We start from the raw sequence: 19,940 nt of genomic DNA on the forward strand, positions 1-19,940 counted from the left end.
AGAGCATTAGTGAGGTCGGGCTCTGATGTTGGGCGATTAGGCCTGGCTCGCAGTCAGCGTTCCAATTAATCACAAACGTGTTCACTGGGGTTGAGGTCAGGGCTCTGTGCAGGCCAGTCAAGTTCTTCCACACCGATCTCCACAAACCATTTCTGTATGGACCTCACTTTGTGCACGGCGGCATTGTCATGCTGAACAGGAACGGGCTTTCCAAAACTATTGCAATAAAGTTGGAAACACAGAATCGTCTAGAATGTCAGTGTATGCTGTAGCATTAAGATTTCCCTTCACTGGAGCTAAGGGGCCAAGCCCAAACCATGAAAAACAGCCCCAGACCATTATTTATCCTCCACCAAACCTTACAGTTGGCACTATGTATTGGGGCAGGTAGTGTTCTCCTGGCATCTGTCAAACATAGATTTGTCCATTGGACTGCCAGATGGTGAAGCATGAACGCGTTTCCACTGCTCCAGAGTCCAATGGCGGCGAGCTTTACACCATTCCAGCTGACGCTTGGCATTGCACATGGTGATCTTAGGCTTGTGAGCAGCTGCTCGGCCATGGAAACCCATTTCATGAAGCTCCCGACGAACAGTTCTTATGCTGACATTGCTTTCAGATGCAGTTTGGAACTCGGTAGTGAGTGTTGCAACCAGAACAGAGGATTTTTATGCGCTATGTGCTTCAGCACTCGGCGGTCCCGTTCTGTGAGCTTGTGTGGTCTACCACTTCGCGGCTAAGGCCATTCTACTGCCAATGTTTGTCTATGGAGATTGCATGGCGGTGTGCTCGATTTTATACACATGTCAGCAACGGGTGTGGCTGAAATAGCCAAATCCACTAATTTGAAGGGGTGTCCACATACTTTTGTATATATAGTATACCTCTCCTTCCACCTCCCATCCTCCCTTTTCCCTCTTTCCCTCCATTCCTCACTCCCTCCCTCCATCCATCCCTCACTCCCTCCCTCCATCCATCCCTCACTCCCTCCCTCCTTCCATCCATCCTTCACTCCCTCCCTCCATCCATCCCTCACTCCCTCACTCCATCCCTCACTCCATCCATCCCTCCATCCCCACTCCCTCCATCCCTCACTCCCCCCATCCCTCACTCCCTCCCTCCTTCCATCCATCCTTCACTCCCTCCCTCCATCCATCCCTCACTCCCTCACTCCATCCCTCACTCCCTCCATCCCTCACTCCATCCATCCCTCCATCCCTCACTCCATCCATCCCTCCATTCCTCCATCCCTCACTCCCTCCATCCCTCACTCCATCCATCCCTCCATCCCCACTCCCTCCATCCCTCACTCCCCCCATCCCTCACTCCCTTGTTGAATGAACCCCTCTACACCCAGAGCATGTCAGATGAAAAAGTATAAAAACATAACATCCTCATGTTCTTGTCTTTCTTTGATATGTCCCTCTGTTGATCTTTCCTTGATGGTGTCCCTCCTCTGATCTGCTCTTTCATGTTCTCTTCTTTCTCTCTCCTCTCAGGGTTAATAAACGGGGGGGGGGGGGGGGGGAGTGTATCTGGGGGAAGTGGTGGGTAGGCGACCCTTTCATGTCCTCTAAACCCAGGATTAGGGTTAGCATCTCAGGGAGAGAGTAATAAAGTCTCCTCCTGGCTCTGGAGGATCCTGGAGGCGAGGCCAGTCACAGCTCGCTCCACAGGCCCCAGGAAAGCTCACATTTCCTCCACATGACTCCTGCCTATCCACTCCACACGCCTCCTGCCTGTCCACTCCACACCCTCCGGCTACTAGATGGACTACAGGACAGGAGGATGCAGATGGACTAGAGGACATGAGGATACAGATGGACTAGAGGACATGATGCAGATGGACTAGAGGACATGAGGATGCAGGTGGACTAGAGGACATGATGCAGATGGACTACAGGGCATGAGGATGCAGGTGGACTAGAGGACATGAGGATGCAGATGGACTAGAGGACATGATGCAGATGGACTAGAGGACATGAGGATGCAGATGGACTGGAGGACAGGAGGATGCAGATGGACTAGAGGACATGATGATGCAGCTGGACTAGAGGACATGAGGATGCAGATGGACTGGAGGACATTATGATGCAGATGGACTAGAGGACATGATGCAGATGGACTACAGGACATGAGGATGCAGATGGACTATAGGACATGAGGATGCAGCTGGACTAGAGGACATGAGGATGCAGATGGACTATAGGACATGAGGATGCAGATGGACTGGAGGACATGAGGATGCAGATGGACTAGAGGACATGGGGATGCAGATGGACTGGAGGACATGAGGATGCAGATGAACTAGAGGACATGAGAATGCAGATGGACTACAGGACATGAGGATTCAGATGGGTCGCCTCATCAACTGCTCGCCTCATCAACAGCTCTTTCTCCGTTGTCTAACCTACCATCCTCTCCTCCTGTCTTTCATTGCACTGATCTGTCCTTGTCTCCTCTTCATCATCATGGGGCTCCCGAGTGGCGCACCGGTCTGCATCTCAGTGCTTGATGCATCGCTACAGACACCCTGGTTCGAATCCAGGCTGTATCACAACAGGCTGTGATTGAGAGTCCCATAGGCACACAATTGCCCCAGTGTCATTCGGGTTTGGCCGGAGTAGGCCGTCATTGTAAATAAGAATTTGTTCTCAACTGAGTTGCCTAGTTAAATAAAGGTTAAATGAAAAAAGATATATATATAATTCCCCACTGAGCACATACTGGTTGACATACTGCTTGTGTTGTGTTCATGTCATTTCAATGAAGTTACATTGAACCAATGTGAAATAGATGTTAAATTGAAGTCTGTGCCCAGTGAGTAGGCTTTTCACCTGGTCAGTTCCTTCAGCAAGGGAAGGACTGATTTATACAGCAACTGAGAAAGAGACGTGGCACATATCAGACTGTACCAACTCGCACCAAAAACAGGACCCAACATTCTGTGTACAGTTTGATAAGCAGAATGTATTTATTATTGAAAACATAAATATATAAATTATAATCATTGTTTTTATCCAATAGAGGCCCAAATAAAAAATGGCATAAGCTTGTGTTGTTGTAGTTTCTTTAGTTACTGTAAGCAATGGTCCCTGGTCTATCGACAATGAATGAATAAATGAATGCATTGTAAAATGGTGGGGAAACTTCTTCAGATTTCCTTTATACATACAGCACCAATGGAATCACCTTGGAAGTCTGTATAGTGCAGCTGAACATGTTGTTACCACAACACGAAGCAGCTGCAGATACAGAGTTGTTGCTTCTTCAGTCATCTATTTTCTCTCAACATGCCTCTCACCCAGGACTTCATAAAGTGCTGATCTTGGATCAGTTTTGCTGTTTAGATCATAATGTATAAGATGAACAGCACTCCTACTCTGAGACATTTTGGAAAAGTGCCCAGGTCTTTCTATTGATTCAGTGTGTGCCAAACGACAACCTATTCCCTATGTAGCGCACTACTTTTGGTCCAGTGGCTCTGGTCTAAAGTAGTGCACTTCACCGTACGGGAAATAGGGTGTTGTTAGAGATTTGGTGTCAGTCTCTCCATAAACAGTGGTATCTTCTTTTTTAATCTTTCACTCATCAACAGCGGAACAGTCTTCGTCGTTGTTGACGTGTCAATGGAAGACTGCTGCTTGATTAACTAGGGAACCATTCATGTTGATTTGTTCACAAACTCTCTCATTCAAGATGGACTTTGTACTCGTTAAGAACAGCTTGTGTGCTGGTGGGGCGGACTGGGCACCATCGTATCAAAGGAGTGTGATGTGGGTTAAAAGTGGTTTCACACACACATTTATGTGCACACACACACATGCTGAACGTTCTGTTGTGTATAATGACGCTCTGGTTACTGGGTGTAACTGTTGGCTAGATAACTGGGTTAAAGAGACAGTCCAACGATGCCCCAGACGGAGTCTATCCTCAGCCAGCTCTCCACTAACCTGATCTCAGATCGGTTTGTGCTGCCTTGCCAATGACTATATGTGTTTGCAGGACAACACAAACTGATCTGGGACCAGGTTAGCTCTATCCATCTCTCTAGATAATACAGTACAGCACTGCTGATGTAAGCCTACCCTACACCACCAAACAGGGTGCATTGCTGGGGCCTGATACACTTCACCACCCCCAGTCCTGCATCGTTTCCATGGTTTAAATAAAAGCATTCAACCACAACAAACAAAGAAATAACAAACATACTTCCTGCTTGAATATAAGTAAGCATAATATATTTTTTTAACAAAAATAAAGCATCTTCCTGTACTTGTACAGACTCTGTCCTCCCATCTCCTCCTTCTCACGCTCCCTTACATTTCCAGCCCATACAACTAGACTTGAGACTGTTCAGATAACATACTGGCACATAATAAGGCAACATTGAACATGAGTAACAACTACATGAACAACTACAAACAACATGTGGACATGAAGGTTCACTACCAGAAGATCAGACAGAACATGATTCTTACATGTCACAGAAAACATAATGTCTTGGAGGGAGAGAGAGAGAAAGGAAAACGTTCACACGTATAAATAGTTTATTAGTAGCAATGAATGAATCTTCCTTTCTGAATCGTTCTGTAGTGTATATGGTGACTGGCACAATCCCAATAGGAGCAGACAGGGGAACCCAGGAGAGAGAAGCAGAGAAGACATCTTGGAACAACAGGTCCTGATGACTCCAAACACTTCTCCCAACACTTTATCCAAAATAGACTAAATAGGCGACCATTCTATGAGTTCCAGAATGTTCACATGTTCCACTACAGTGTACAGAAAGTTCTGGAACAACAAGCAACACGACCAGTACCTTCTACACCTCTCTACAACTTCTCTCAACATCTCTTTCCCTCTCTCCCTCTCTCTCTGTCAGTCATTGACTGTCCAGGCAAGTGTCACTTAGGCCAACGGCTAGGAACATGCAAGCCTCCACACGTCCCGAAGAGTCCACTGATTGTCCCTCTCTGTGTCCTTTTAGGATCCAGTCGACAGATCCCCCACCGAGGCTTAATCCAATGATCCATCCTGGATCTCTCTCTGTGATCGTCAAATTGTCCTGTTTACTCAACAAACGACAACCCATCTTGTCCTCCTCCTCCTCTCTTTTCTGCCCAGCTCTTTATCGGCTTCACCATCCTCATCCGCGTCATTGTTTGATTGGTTGGTTCTGCTGCGCTTGGCAGAGACCTTCTGCATTACTTTTTACGGTAATAGAAAAAAGCACCTTTGGCATTTTATTAACTTTTTGTCTTTTTTTCTCTTTACAGTAATCTTTGTTTTTAAAAGGCGGTAGGTGGCTTGGGGTGGGGTCAGGGAAGGGGGTAGGTCAGCAGTCCAAATATGGCAGCATCCTCTCTTTGGCCCCTTCCACACTGAAGTCCAATGCTGCTGGGGTCTCACCTTACGTCCACTGTGGAGAAAAGAGAGAGCTGACGTTAACATTTAGCATTTCATTAGCATTAGCCTGATAATTACTCTTACCATTAGCTTTAGCATTACCCTCATAATTACTATTACCATTAGCTTTAGCATTAGCATTTCATTAATCCCCATATTATTTGAACATGTTAGAGGTAAAAAGTGATATTTGTTCCCCATTTTGTTCAATTTGAATGTGTGTCATAAACTCATCAGGTGGACACACCCATGTCCACACAGCCAATTCCATTGGCATAAGCCTTCTCCTGATTTCAATAACAGAGTAATCAAATATACCAGTCATCATCCCAGGTGCTGGCCGTGCATTTCCACTCAGTGAGTGTGTGACTCACTAAAAACACACAATAGACAACAAACAATCCCTCATAGGGAATGACAGACAGAAAGACAGACAGAGAGAGACAGAGAGAGAGAGAGAGAGAGAGAGAGAGAGAGAGAGAGAGAGAGAGAGAGAGAGAGAGAGAGAGACAGAGACAGAGAGAGAGATAGAGAGAGACAGAGAGAGAGAGACAGAGAGAGAGACAGAGAGAGAGCGAGAGAGAGACAGAGACAGACAGAAAGACAGAGAGAGTGAGACAGAGAGAGCGAGAGAGAGACAGAGAGAGAGAGAGACAGAGACAGACAGAAAGACAGAGAGAGTGAGACAGAGAGAGAGAGAGAGAGAGACAGAGAGAGAGAGACAGAGACAGAGACAGAGAGAGACAGACAGAGAGAGAGAGAGATAGAGAGAGAGAGAGAGAGAGAGAGAGAGAGAGAGAGAGACAGTCAGAACATTATACAGACACAGACAGACAGACAGACAGACAGACAGACAGACAGACAGACAGACAGACAGACAGACAGACAGACAGACAACAAATAGACAGAGAGGATGAGATAGAAAGAAAGAGGCAACATGAAATACAGAGGAGAGCATGGGAAGTAGTCATCTAGAATGGTATTTGAAATCAGATACACACAGAGACACAGAGACAGCTGGAGTGAAGGACAAATACTGGTCGGTGAACAAGGTGAGGTTGAAATCCTTATTCATAAACTCATACAGGCATAAAACATAACACAAAGTGGACATGCAGTGTGCAGGCAGGCATAAAAATCACACTAAATCATGCAGTGGCATTCACAGAGTGTGGCCCATTTCAGCCCTCCCTCTCCTCACACTGATTGGGTGTGGCTTTGTTTGTGATCTGATTGGCAACCCTTTCTCTCCCCTGATTGGGCTTGTGACCAGCAGGTAGGTAATTGGTTGGATTGCCATGCTGGTGCTAAAGTCCTCCTACCTGTTGGAGCCGGGGGGTCCGGCGGTCGGACTTTGGAATAATGTGTTCAAGTTTATTATGTCGCCAATAAATCCTTGTTGAGCTTTAGCTTTTTAGGTTTCCTTTTCCTACCTTTAGCCCTAGTATGGTGGTCTGAAAACACAAGTTGGGGAGGGAGGATAGGAGGACAGGGACAGGCGTTAGCAAGAGAGGGAAGCAGAGAGGTTTACGACACAACGAGCAGAAAGCAGATAAAAAGCCCCCCGACAGAGAGATAATTCAAGAGGATTTGAAATGACACTATAAATAGTTGAGATGCCTTATCAGTCCACATCGTTCCTCTTATCTCTTCCCAACGGAGGCTTTGGATCAAGGGGAAAGGACTGTTACCTGCCGTCCAAGCCAAGCAGCCTTTGGACACCCTCCCTTTACACACACACACACACGCACGCGTACGCACGCGCACGCACACGCACACGCACGCACGCACGCACGCACACAAACACACACACACACACACACACACACAGACAAACACCCTCACACAGACAAACACCCTCACACACACTGACACTGTCTTTCTATCAGACACACACAAGGGGCCTTGCAGGTTTGGCAATAGAAGTCTAGCTTGCAGGCGTGTCTGTTTTCTCAACAGTCATATACAAGAGGTCATCCAGTGCAAGCAATGGGGGCCAGCAGGCAGACAGGCAGACAGGCAGACAGGCAGGCAGGCAGGCAGGCAGGCAGGCAGACAGGCAGACAGGCAGACAGGCAGACAGGCAGGCAGGCAGGCAGGCAGACAGGCAGACAGACAGACTAGCAGTATAAAGAGACCAGGCGTAGGAAGGTATGACTGAATGGGGCGGGACTCAGATACTCAGACATCCAACCAAAACAGTCTCCGAAGGTCATCTATCAGACAATAAAGTTGTGATAAATTCGGTCGACCTTAAATATTATTTACCTGTGTCTGCGTCTGAGTGCTCGGTCACGTGATGTTGTGACTGGCACACACACTCCAGGTGGTCTTCTAACCTGACCAAGACCTCCTTCAGCTTGGGTTTCCTCCGCACATACTCCACCTTGGCCACCTGAAAGAAGGGAGGGAGAGAGAGAGAGGTTAACAACACTAGCACAATAACACCATTTAGGCTCGTTTAGGCTTTTCCTGTGTACCCTTCTTTCACTCTTTCTCCATTGGCTAACATCAAGAGAGATGGATGAATGAAAAGAAAGAGAAAGCCCTGCTCCCTCCTCCTCCTCCTCTAACGCCAAGAGGCACAGCCACCGTCATCTCCCTCTGCTTGATGTATGACATCAGCATTCCATTGGGGCTGATGTATTGGTGCAGCGTTCTATGGCCTGGTGATCAGGTGTGTCAATATTGAGCAGAGGGAGGGAGGAGGGAGTGACACGCACCATGAGGCCCAGTGTAGGTTCTCCCTGGCTGGGGAGAAATTAAATTAAATTTTTATTTATTTATTATTATTATTTTTATTTTTATTAAAATCCCAGCAACTCCCGTACGGACTCGGGAGAGGTGAAGGTCAAGAGCCGTGCGTCCTCCAAAACACCAACCTACCAACCACACTGCTTCTTCACACAATGACCACTTAACCAATGTGGCACTCATGCCAGCGAGCACTGCACCCGGCCAGTCACAGGAGTCGCAAATCCTCCCCTAACCCAGACGACGCTGGGCCAATTGTGCGCTGCCCCATGGGTCTCCCGGCTGCGACAGAGCCTGGACTCGAACCAGGATCTCTAGTGGCACAGCTAGCACTGTGATGCAGTGCCTTAGACCACTGCGCCACTCGGGAGGCCCAGGGAGAGTAGTTTGAGAGGTCCCCCTGCCTCTGTGCCTGACCTGCACCCCTACCTCATCTCAACTAATTTACTGTAGCCAAGCCTAACCCTTGCACTTAACCCAACCCAACACTATCCCACACAGCCAGATCTTACACAGACCTCCACCTAAACACCCATTCAATAACTCCACCAACCCAACACTGACCCACACAGCCAGATCTTACACAGACCTCCACCTAAACACCCATTCAATAACTCCACCAACCCCACACTGAACCACACTATCCCAGATCGTACACAGACCTCCACCTAAACACCCATTCAATAACTCCACCAACCCCACACTGACCCACACTATCCCAGATCTTACACAGACGTCCACCTAAACACCCATTCAATAACTCCACCAACCCCACACTGACCCACACTATCCCAGATCTTACACAGACCTCCACCTAAACACCCATTCAATAACTCCACCAACCCAACACTGACCCACACAGCCAGATCTTACACAGACCTCCACCTAAACACCCATTCAATAACTCCACCAACCCAACACTGACCCACACTATCCCAGATCTTACACAGACCTCCACCTAAACACCCATTCAATAACTCCACCAACCCCACACTGACTCCCCACCACCCAGCCACTTCAAGGGGCCTGTGACGTGGGTGTAGTTGGGCTGTTGGGTGGATGTGTAAAATGGCGTTAGGTGATGCCTCTCTCCGATCTCTGATCTGAAGACCAGGGCAGGTACACAGACACACCCTGGGCCTGGGCCTGGGCCTGGGCCACATGGAAACAATATATCAGGCTTCTGTGCTCTTCCTGGTCATGGCACGGGACAGGATATTGACCAGCAATCTCCTCACGCTTTCCGGTGTTATGAACAATGCTGTTACGCAGCCAGGACAGCTCACACACACACACACACACACACACACACACACACACACACACACACACACACACACACACACACACACACACACACACACACACACACACACACACACACACACACACACACACAGATGGGAGAGAAGGAAAGTTCTTTCTCAATCCCATTCTGGCCTCCAGCCAGGTCAAGCTCTACCCAGTGAATTAGTCACACAGCCCAAATAATACACCATTCTGATACTACATAACCTTGTAATGTTTGGACCCTGCAATGATGTAACGTCTCGGAGACATAAGCCCAGGGTGAGACAGAGACGTAGGCTGAGCTGGACACAGAGCGGCCAGAAAGAGGCTAGTGAGTACACAGCATCCACTATTCAGCATCCTTCCTTTGAAACAGTGTCTTTTAGAAAGGGAGGAAAAGGGGGAAGACGAGAGATAGAAAGAGAGAAAACAGGGATAGAGGGAGTGAAAAGGAGGTTAAGTAGCAGAGGTATGCCGTGGGTAAACAGTGGACAATGGTGTCTGGATGGTAATCATTATGGTGTGTGTTTGCTCTTATCTCCGGTCTGAAGCAGAGGGTGAGAGGGCCTGAGCAGACACTGAGTAGGGGTGGAGAGAGAGAGGGAGAGGGAGGGGGAGAGGGCCTGAGCAGACACTGAGTAGGGGTGGAGAGAGAGAGGGAGAGGGAGGGGGAGAGGGCCTAAGCAGACACTGAGTAGGGGTGGAGAGAGAGAGGGAGAGGGAGGGGGAGAGGGCCTGAGCAGACACTGAGTAGGGGTGGAGAGAGAGAGGGAGAGGGAGGGGGAGAGGGCCTAAGCAGACACTGAGTAGGGGTGGAGAGAGAGAGGGAGAGGGAGGGGGAGAGGGCCTGAGCAGACACTGAGTAGGGGTGGAGAGAGAGGGAGAGGGAGGGGGAGAGGGCCTGAGCAGACACTGAGTAGGGGTGGAGAGAGAGGGAGAGGGAGGGGGAGAGGGCCTGAGCAGACACTGAGTAGGGGTGGAGAGAGAGAGGGGGTGGAGGGGGAGAGAGGGGAGATGGGTAAAAGAGAGAAGTGGTGGGAAGAGAGGAGGGAATGGGTGAGAGAAAGAAGAGGGAGAGAGAGTAAGAGAGAGAAAGAGGGGGTGGAGGGGGAGAGTTGCACAACTGAATGCATTCAACCTGTGTGTCTTTCGCATAAGTTTGCAGAGGTGGGAGGTTTTAGATTTGTGTACATTCCACGGACCATGTCATTTTGGGGTGGGTTGTGTGTGTTTAGGGGGGAGTCTTTAAAGGAGGGGGACAGCACACTGAACGTGATCGTGGGTAGCATTAAGTCTCATTCATACGTAACCTATAAACTCGGTCTAGTTCTGTGTAATCCTCAAGGACACTGGTGACTAATATAGGCCTGATGAATCGATAGTGTTTCCTGAGTAAAACAAGACAAAGGAAACCCACTGCTTGTCACTAGCCAGTGTGTGTGACAGTGGAATCAGAGCTGGATGCTCACAGGGGCTGCAGCTGTCTCTGTGCCCGGCTCCGCTGCTGTTGGTTACCAGAATGTCTAGGGGGTCAGGGGTCGGCCAATCAGAAACAGGGAGAGTCAGCGGTGCCTGACAGTTACTACTGTGGCGGAGCCTAATGACAAATGATACACGCACACACACAATCGCACAAACAAACACACATGGACAAGAGGATAAAGTGGTGTGTGTGTGTGACAGAGAGGCCAGCAGTAGGTATGTTACTCAACACAGCAGGGTTAAAGACACACAGAGCAGAGCAGCACCTAAACCCTTCCCTCCTCTGAGTGTGTGGCTGTTTTTTAACTTGTCTCCACCAATGAAGTTACGTACTCTCCCTCTGCTCTTCCCACTTTGTCAACAGCAAGCGTTCTCTTGTTTAGTCACCGTCTTCCTCTACACTTCCCATCTCCTCCTTGTCATTCTCTCCCTCCCTTCACTTGTCTCCTTGTACACAGCCAGGGCACATTCCCAGAGTCAGAGTATGACAATAGACTGATACTGGAATTAGGAGGTGGAGAGGAGGGGGAGGGGTGTTCAGTTCAGTACTGGGTAACACGCAAACAGCCCTGCTCCCAACTCCACATCCCCCTCTATGTCCCCATGTCACCATGTCAACCTGTCTGTGTCCCTGTCACCATGTCAGCCTGTCTGTGTCCCTGTCACCATGTCCGTGTCCCTGTCACCATGTCTGTGTCCCTTTCACCATGGCAGCCTGTCTGTGTCCCTGTCACCATGTCAGCCTGTCTGTGTCCCTGTCACCATGTCTGTGTCCCTTTCACCATGGCAGCCTGTCTGTGTCCCTGTCACCATGGCAGCATGTGTGTACCCCTGTCACCATGTCAGCCTGTCTGTGTCCCTGTCACCATGTCTGTGGCCCTGTCACCTGTATGTGTCCCTGTAAGCCTGTCTGTGTCCCTGTCACCATGTCTGTGTCCCTGTCAGCCTGTATGTGTCCCTGTCACCATGTCTGTGTCCCTGTCACCATGTCTGTGTCCCTGTCACCATGTCTGTGTCCCTGTCACCATGTCAGCCTGTCTGTGTCCCTGTCACCACGTCTGTGTCCCTGTCACCATGTGAGCCTGTCTGTGTCCCTGTCTGTGTCCCTGTCACCACGTCTGTGTCCCTGTCACCATGTGAGCCTGTCTGTGTCCCTGTCACCATGTCAGCAAGTCTGTGTCCCTGTCACCATGGCAGCATGTCTGTGTCCCTGTCACCATGTCAGCAAGTCTGTGTCCCTGTCACCATGTCAGCTAGTCTGTGTCCCTGTCACCATGTCAGCAAGTCTGTGTCCCTGTCACCATGTCAACAAGTCTGTGTCCCTGTCACCATGTCAACAAGTCTGTGTCCCTGTCACCATGTCAGCCTGTCTGTGTCCCTGTCACCATGTCAGCCTGTCTGTGTCCCTGTCAGCCTGTCTGTGTCCCTGTCACCATGTCAGCCTGTCTGTGTCCCTGTCACCATGTCAGCCTGTATGTGTCTCTGTCACCATGTCAGTCTGTCTGTGTCCCTGTCACCATGTCAGCCTGTCTGTGTCCCTGTCAGCCTGTATGTGTCCCTGTAAGCCTGTCTGTGTCCCTGTCAGCCTGTCTGTGTCCCTGTCACCATGTCAGCCTGTCTGTGTCCCTGTCAGCCTGTTTGTGTCCCTGTCACCATGTCAGCCTGTCTGTGTCCCTGTCAGCCTGTTTGTGTCCCTGTCACCATGTCAGCCTGTCTGTGTCCCTGTCAGCCTGTATGTGTCCCTGTAAGCCTGTCTGTGTTCCTGTCAGCCTGTCTGTGTCCCTGTCACCATGTCAGCCTGTCTGTGTCCCTGTCACCATGTCTGTGTCTCTGTCACCATGTCAGTCTGTCTGTGTCCCTGTCACCATGTCAGCCTGTCTGTGTCCCTGTCAGCCTGTATGTGTCCCTGTAAGCCTGTCTGTGTCCCTGTCAGCCTGTTTGTGTCCCTGTCACCATGTCAGCCTGTCTGTGTCCCTGTCAGCCTGTTTGTGTCCCTGTCACCATGTCAGCCTGTCTGTGTCCCTGTAAGCCTGTATGTGTCCCTGTAAGCCTGTCTGTGTTCCTGTCAGCCTGTCTGTGTCCCTGTCACCATGTCAGCCTGTCTGTGTCCTGTCAGCCTGTATGTGTCCCTGTCACCATGTCAGCCTGTCTGTGTCCCTGTCAGCCTGTATGTGTCCCTGTAAGCCTGTCTGTGTCCCTGTCAGCCTGTCTGTGTCCCTGTCACCATGTCAGCCTGTCTGTGTTCCTGTCAGCCTGTTTGTGTCCCTGTCACCATGTCAGCCTGTCTGTGTCCTGTCAGCCTGTATGTGTCCCTGTCACCATGTCAGCCTGTCTGTGTCCCTGTCAGCCTGTATGTGTCCCTGTCAGCCTGTATGTGTCTCTGTCACCATGTCAGTCTGTCTGTGTCCCTGTCACCATGTCAGCCTGTCTGTGTCCCTGTCAGTCTGTCTGTGTCCCTGTCACCATGTCAGCCTGTCTGTGTCCCTGTCAGCCTGTATGTGTCCCTGTAAGCCTGTCTGTGTCCCTGTCAGCCTGTCTGTGTCCCTGTCACCATGTCAGCCTGTCTGTGTCCTGTCATGACACTTTCTGACTCCCCAGAAATATTGACATTCATAGTTAATTCAATCCTCCTTTCATTGAACCCACTCAAGTCCCGTCTCAGAGCCCACCTCCACAGCAGCTAGACACACCATAGAAGACCCCGTGGTGCAACCGAAGGGGCCCCACACACTCTATATATAAATCATCAACCTCTAAACTCTGTCAGAAAGCCGGGCCTGGGAAAGAATCCCGGTCAGGTTGTGGAATGATATCCGATCCGGCCAGAGAGACAGAGCAACGGAGGGTTTAAAGGGTGTATCCCAGTCTCTCTCCCAGTCTCTCTCTCCCAGTCTCTCTCCTATTCTCTATCCCAGTCTCTCACCCAGTCTCTCTCCCAGTCTCTATCCCATTCTCTCTCCCAGTCTCTCTCCCAGTCTCTCTCCCAGTCTCTCTATCCCATTCTCTATCCCATTCTCTCTCCCAGTCTCTCTCCCAGTCTCTCTCCCAGTCTCTATCCCAGTCTCTCTCCTAGTCTCTCTCCCAGTCTCTCCCAGTCTCTCTCCCAGTCTCTCTCCCAGTCTCTCTCCCAATCTCTATCCCAGTCTCTATCCCACTCTCTATCGACATTATCTATCCCAGTCTCTATCCCAGTCTCTATCCCAGTCTCTCTCCAAGTCTCTCTCCCAGTCTCTATCCCATTCTCTATCCCAGTCGCTATCCCAGTCTCTATCCCAGTCTCTATCCCATTCTCTCGCTCCAGTCTCTCTCCCAGTCTCTATCCCAGTCTCTATCCCATTATCTCTCTCTAGTCTCTATCCCAGTCTCTATCCCATTCTCTCTGTCCAGTCTCTATCCCATTCTCTCTCTCCAGTCTCTCTCTCTCCAGTCTCTCACCCAGTCTCTCTCCCAGTCTCTCTCCAGTCTGTATCCCAGTCTCTATCCCATTCTCTCTCTCCCAGTCTCTATCCCATTCTCTCTCTTCAGTCTCTATCCCATTCTCTCTCTCCAGTCTCTATCCCATTCTCTCTCCAGTCTCTGTCCCATTCTCTCTCTCTCAGTCTCTATCCCAGTCTCTCTCCTAGTCTCTCTCCCAGTCTCTCCCAGTCTCTCTCCCAGTCTCTCTCCCAGTCTCTCTCCCAATCTCTATCCCAGTCTCTATCCCACTCTCTATCGACATTCTCTATCCCAGTCTCTATCCCAGTCTCTATCCCAGTCTCTCTCCAAGTCTCTCTCCCAGTCTCTATCCCATTCTCTATCCCAGTCGCTATCCCAGTCTCTATCCCAGTCTCTATCCCATTCTCTCTCTCCAGTCTCTCTCCCAGTCTCTATCCCAGTCTCTATCCCATTATCTCTCTCTAGTCTCTATCCCAGTCTCTATCCCATTCTCTCTGTCCAGTCTCTATCCCATTCTCTCTCTCCAGTCTCTCTCTCTCCAGTCTCTCACCCAGTCTCTCTCCCAGTCTCTCTCCAGTCTGTATCCCAGTCTCTATCCCATTCTCTCTCTCCCAGTCTCTATCCCATTCTCTCTCTTCAGTCTCTATCCCATTCTCTCTCTCCAGTCTCTATCCCATTCTCTCTCCAGTCTCTGTCCCATTCTCTCTCTCTAGTCTCTATCCCAGTCTCTATCCCATTCTCTCTCTCCAGTCTCTCTTCAGTCTCTATCCCATTCTCTCTCTCCAGTCTCTAACCCATTCTCTCTCTCCAGTCTCTATCCCATTCTCTCTCTCCAGTCTCTATCCCAGTCTCTCTCCCGTCTCTCTCTCAAGTCTCTATCCCATTCTCTCTCTCCAGTCTCTATCCCATTCTATCTCTCCAGTCTCTATCCCATTCCCTCTCTCCAGTCTCTATCCCATTCCCTCTCTCCAGTCTCTATTCAGTCTCTTTCCAGTCTCTATCCCAGTCTCTCTCGCTCCAGTCTCTATCCCATTCTCTCTCTCCAGTCTCTATCCCATTCCCTCTCTCCAGTCTCTATCCCATTCTCTCTCTCCAGTCTCTATTCAGTATCTTTCCAGTCTCTCTCTCCAGTCTCTATCCCAGTCTCTCTCTCCAGCCTCTATCCCAGTCTCTCTCTCCAGTCTCTATCACATTCTCTCTCTCCAGTCTCTATCCCAGTCTCTCTCCCGTCTCTCTCTCAAGTCTCTATCCCATTCTCTCTCTCCAGTCTCTATCCCATTCTATCTCTCCAGTCTCTATCCCATTCCCTCTCTCCAGTCTCTATCCCATTCCCTCTCTCCAGTCTCTATTCAGTCTCTTTCCAGTCTCTATCCCAGTCTCTCTCACTCCAGTCTCTATCCCATTCTCTCTCTCCAGTCTCTATCCCATTCCCTCTCTCCAGTCTCTATCCCATTCTCTCTCTCCAGTCTCTATTCAGTATCTTTCCAGTCTCTCTCTCCAGTCTCTATCCCAGTCTCTCTCTCCAGTCTCTATCCCAGTCTCTCTCTCTCCAGTCTCTATCCCATTCTCTCTCTCAGGTCTCTATCCCAGTCTTTCTCCAGTCTCTATCCCAGTCTCTCTCTCCAGTCTCTATCCCAGTCTATCTCTCCATTCTCTATACCAGTCTCTATCCCAGTCTCTATCTCCAGTCCCTCTCTCCAGTCTCTCTCTCCATTCTCTATCCCAGTTTCTATCCCAGTCTCTATCCCAGTCTCTCTCTCCAGTCTCTCTCTCCAGTCTCTATCCCAGTCTATCTCTCCATTCTCTATCCCAGTTTCTATCCCAGTCTCTCTCTCCAGTCCTTCTCTCCAGTCTCTCTCTCCATTCTCTATCCCAGTTTCTATCCCAGTCTCTCTCTCCAGTCTCTCTCTCCAGTCTCTCTCTCTAGTCTCTATCCCAGCCTCTCCCAGTTCTGAAGCCGATTGTCCTGGCTGGGTTAATTGGGATTTCCCCCGATGGGAGTGCCGGAGTGTGGAAAGGAAAGTTTGGGCTTGGCGATCCAAGGAAAACAAGGCTTAGATGTGGATGTGCACCACGGGTAGTTAGGAATGGGAACAACACCGCAATAAAGGAAAATAAATAAGATTGGGGAGGAGGGGGGAGAGTAAGAAGGGAGGGGTGAAGGAGGAGGGGAGAGTGGGGGATACGCAATTCATCTGTCACAGGATAAATTAAGTGGCCGAGTCCCAACACCAGACACCAGACATCAGACATACAGAGGAAAACCTGCAACCCCCTTCTAACCCTGCTCATTGTGAGCTACAAGGGGGGTATAAGGGGCAGAGAAGGCAGGAGGGAGATAGAGGGGGCTGTCTCTCTATCTGTCTGTCCGACAGTCTGGTTTTAATGGAAAAAGGAATAGATTCCCTCCTCCTCCGTAAAGGGTGATCCTCATGAGGAACTCAATGACCAGGGCTTTGAAAGTGATGGACAGACAGACAGGCAGCAAATCCCCCAACGCTTTCAACTCTGAGAAGAGGGGATTTATGGGTAGATGGGGTGTTATAAGGGGTGCTGAGGGGGGATTAGGGGCGGATGGGGGGTTATAAGGGGTGCTGAGGGGGGATTAAGGGCGGATGGAGGGTTATAAGGGGTGTTGAGGGGGATTAGGGCGGATGGAGGGTTATAAGGGGTGCTGAGGGGGGATTAAGGGCGGATGAGGGGTTATAAGTGGTGCTGAGGGGGGATTAGGGGCGGATGGGGGGTTATAAGGGGTGCTGAGGGGGGATTAGGGGCGGATGGGGGGTTATAAGGGGTGCTGAGGGGGGATTAGGGGCGGATGGGGGGTTATAAGGGGTGCTGAGGGGGGATTAGGGTGTGGGGTGAAGAAAGGAAACAAGAAGAGCATTTATCATAGGCACGCAGGCAGGAATGCCAATGGAAACCAATGGGAGGGCTGAGAAAAAGCACTTGATTTCTTCACACCAGTCTCTCCCTCTCTCTCAGCTCCCAGTGTGTCACCAAATGTGTATGTGGAGATCGTCTCGACCGCAGACTGTCTGCCTCTCCTTCCTACTGACACCAAGCATGACCATCATCAAATATCCAACATCAAAGCGTCCAATAAGAGATGTAATTTCTCCTGCATTCCTTTCCTGCTCCTTCCCATGTCCTCACACCAGAACTCACACACCGTACCACCTCGCACAAGATGCTTTCCTTTCCTGCTCCTTCCCATGTCCTCACACCAGAACTCACACACCGTACCACCTCACACAAGATGCATTCCTTTCCTGCTCCTTCCCATGTCCTCACACCAGAACTCACACACCGTACCACCTCACACAAGATGCTTTTCATGACTTAGGCTGTGACTCAGTCTAAACTAAGAGTACTCCTACTGATAGTAGTGGAAATTGGAAACCACTCTTTGCCAGAAACCAGAAATGAAGAGTAAAACACTCTCCCAGAAAGGGAGGTGAAAATTATAAAAAATTATAGACTAGAAAATGTAAACAAGGTGGTAGAGGGAAGGATATAGAGGTAGAGAGAGAGAGAGAGAGATTGTTTATTTCACTTTTGTTTCTAGTCTATTTCACTTGCTTTGGCAATGTAAACATATGTTTCCCATGCCAATAAAGCCCTTTGAATTGAGCGAGAGAGCGACAGAGAGAGCGACAGAGAGAAAGAGACAGAAAGGCAGACAGAAAGAGAGGAAGGAAGGGAAGGAGATGGAGACAGACAGAGAAAGAACAACATAGAGAGAGGTAACGAGATAGAGGTGAAGAGGGAATGTTCTCCTTTGTCATCAATGGTAATTAGAGCTAGGTAAGAGTGGTGTTTATATGAAGTGTTTGGCCTGACAGTGGTCTGACAGGTAATCACTACCCTGTCGAGGTCCTGTGGGCACAAGTATGGGATGACAGCGAAAACACTCCATATTACCTTGTCTTTATCTTTTCATGTTTTCTACCATTCTGATGAATGTCCTGTGGACTGAAATGTTGATGGGGTTTTTAAGCAAACTGGAATAAAAATGCTACAGATTTTAGTTTAGTCTATCCAATAGAGAGAGTAGGTACAAATGTTGGATCTTAATTTGACCAGTTTCTCAAAGCAGTTAAGGCAAATCAAGTCTGACATTTTAAAGTAGAAATTATAAACTTTAGAAGCCTTTTTAAACCTCTAATACACTATAAATTTGCATTTCCTGCTGTGCAGAATAAATCCTGCAACAACAGGGTGATCAAATGAAGATCCAACATGTAGTGGCGAGGAGTGTAGTGGTGTAGTGTAGTGGTGTAGTTTAGTGGTGTAGTGGTGTAGTGTAGTGGCGTAGTGGTGTAGTGTAGTGGTGTAGTGTAGTGGTATAGTGTAGTGGTGTAGTGTAGTGGTGTAGTGTAGTGTAGTGGTGTAGTGTGGTGTAGTGGTGTAGTGGTGTAGTGTAGTGGTGTAGTGTAGTGGCGTAGTGGTGTAGTGGTGTGGTGTAGTGGTGTAGTGTAGTGGTGTGGTGTAGTTTAGTGGTGTAGTGTGGTGTAGTTTAGTGGTGTAGTGGTGTAGTGTAGTGGTGTAGTGTAGTGGTGTATTGTAGTGGTGTAGTCTATTGGTGTAGTGTAGTGGTGTAGTGTAGTGGTGTAGTCTAGTGGTGTAGTGTAGTGGTGTAGTGTAGTGTAGTGTAGTGGTGTAGTCTAGTGGTGTAGTGTAGTGTAGTGGTGTAGTGTAGTGGTGTGGTGTAGTTTAGTGGTGTAGTGTGGTGTAGTTTAGTGGTGTAGTGGTGTAGTGTAGTGGTGTAGTGTAGTGGTGTATTGTAGTGGTGTAGTCTATTGGTGTAGTGTAGTGGTGTAGTGTAGTGGTGTAGTGTAGTGTAGTGGTGTAGTGTAGTGGTGTGGTGTAGTTTAGTGGTGTAGTGTGGTGTAGTTTAGTGGTGTAGTGGTGTAGTGTAGTGGCGAGGAGCGTAGAGGTGTAGTGGTGTAGTGTGGTGTAGTTTAGTGGTGTAGTGTGGTGTAGTGTAGTGGTGTAGTGTAGTGGTGTAGTGTGGTGTAGTGGTGTAGTGTAGTGGTGTAGTTTAGTGGTGTAGTGGTGTAGTGTAGTGGCGTAGTGGTGTAGTGTATTGGTGTAGTGTAGTGTAGTGGTGTAGTGTAGTGGTGTAGTGGTGTAGTGTAGTGGTGTAGTGTAGGGGTGTAGTCTAGTGTTGTAGTGTAGTGGTGTAGTGGTGTAGTGTAGTGGTGTAGTGTGATGACAGCGAAAACACTCCATATTACCTTGTCTTTATCTTTTCATGTTTTCTACCATTCTGATGAATGTCCTGTGGACTGAAATGTTGATGGGGTTTTTAGTAAAACTGGAATAAAAATGCTACAGATTTTAGTTTAGTCTATTCAATCTAGAGAGTAGGTACAAATGTTGGATCTTAATTTGACCAGTTTCTCAAAGCAGTTAAGGCAAATCAAGTCTGACATTTTAAAGTAGAAATTATAAACTTTAGAAGCCTTTTTAAACCTCTAATACACTATAAATTTGCATTTCCTGCTGTGCAGAATAAATCCTGCAACAACAGGGTGATCAAATGAAGATCCAACATGTAGTGGCGA

At 48.9% G+C, this 19,940-nt stretch overlaps 1 protein-coding gene across 1 annotated transcript in view; it reads right to left on the minus strand.

The window, feature by feature from the left end:
• Positions 1-2,950: 2,950 nt before the first annotated feature.
• LOC139401894 (platelet-derived growth factor subunit A-like) overlaps positions 2,951-19,940 on the minus strand; it is a 38,617-nt gene continuing 21,627 nt past the window's right edge. Inside the window, exons 5-6 of the mRNA XM_071145898.1 lie at positions 7,678-7,804; positions 2,951-5,422 (exon numbers count right to left, since the gene is read on the minus strand). Coding sequence (XP_071001999.1) covers positions 5,409-5,422; positions 7,678-7,804 — 141 coding nt within the window. The 3' untranslated portion in view covers positions 2,951-5,408. The remainder of the gene's footprint in view (positions 5,423-7,677; positions 7,805-19,940) is intronic.

This window comes from Oncorhynchus clarkii, unplaced genomic scaffold, assembly GCF_045791955.1.
Source record: "Oncorhynchus clarkii lewisi isolate Uvic-CL-2024 unplaced genomic scaffold, UVic_Ocla_1.0 unplaced_contig_570_pilon_pilon, whole genome shotgun sequence".
Lineage (NCBI taxonomy): Eukaryota > Metazoa > Chordata > Actinopteri > Salmoniformes > Salmonidae > Oncorhynchus > Oncorhynchus clarkii.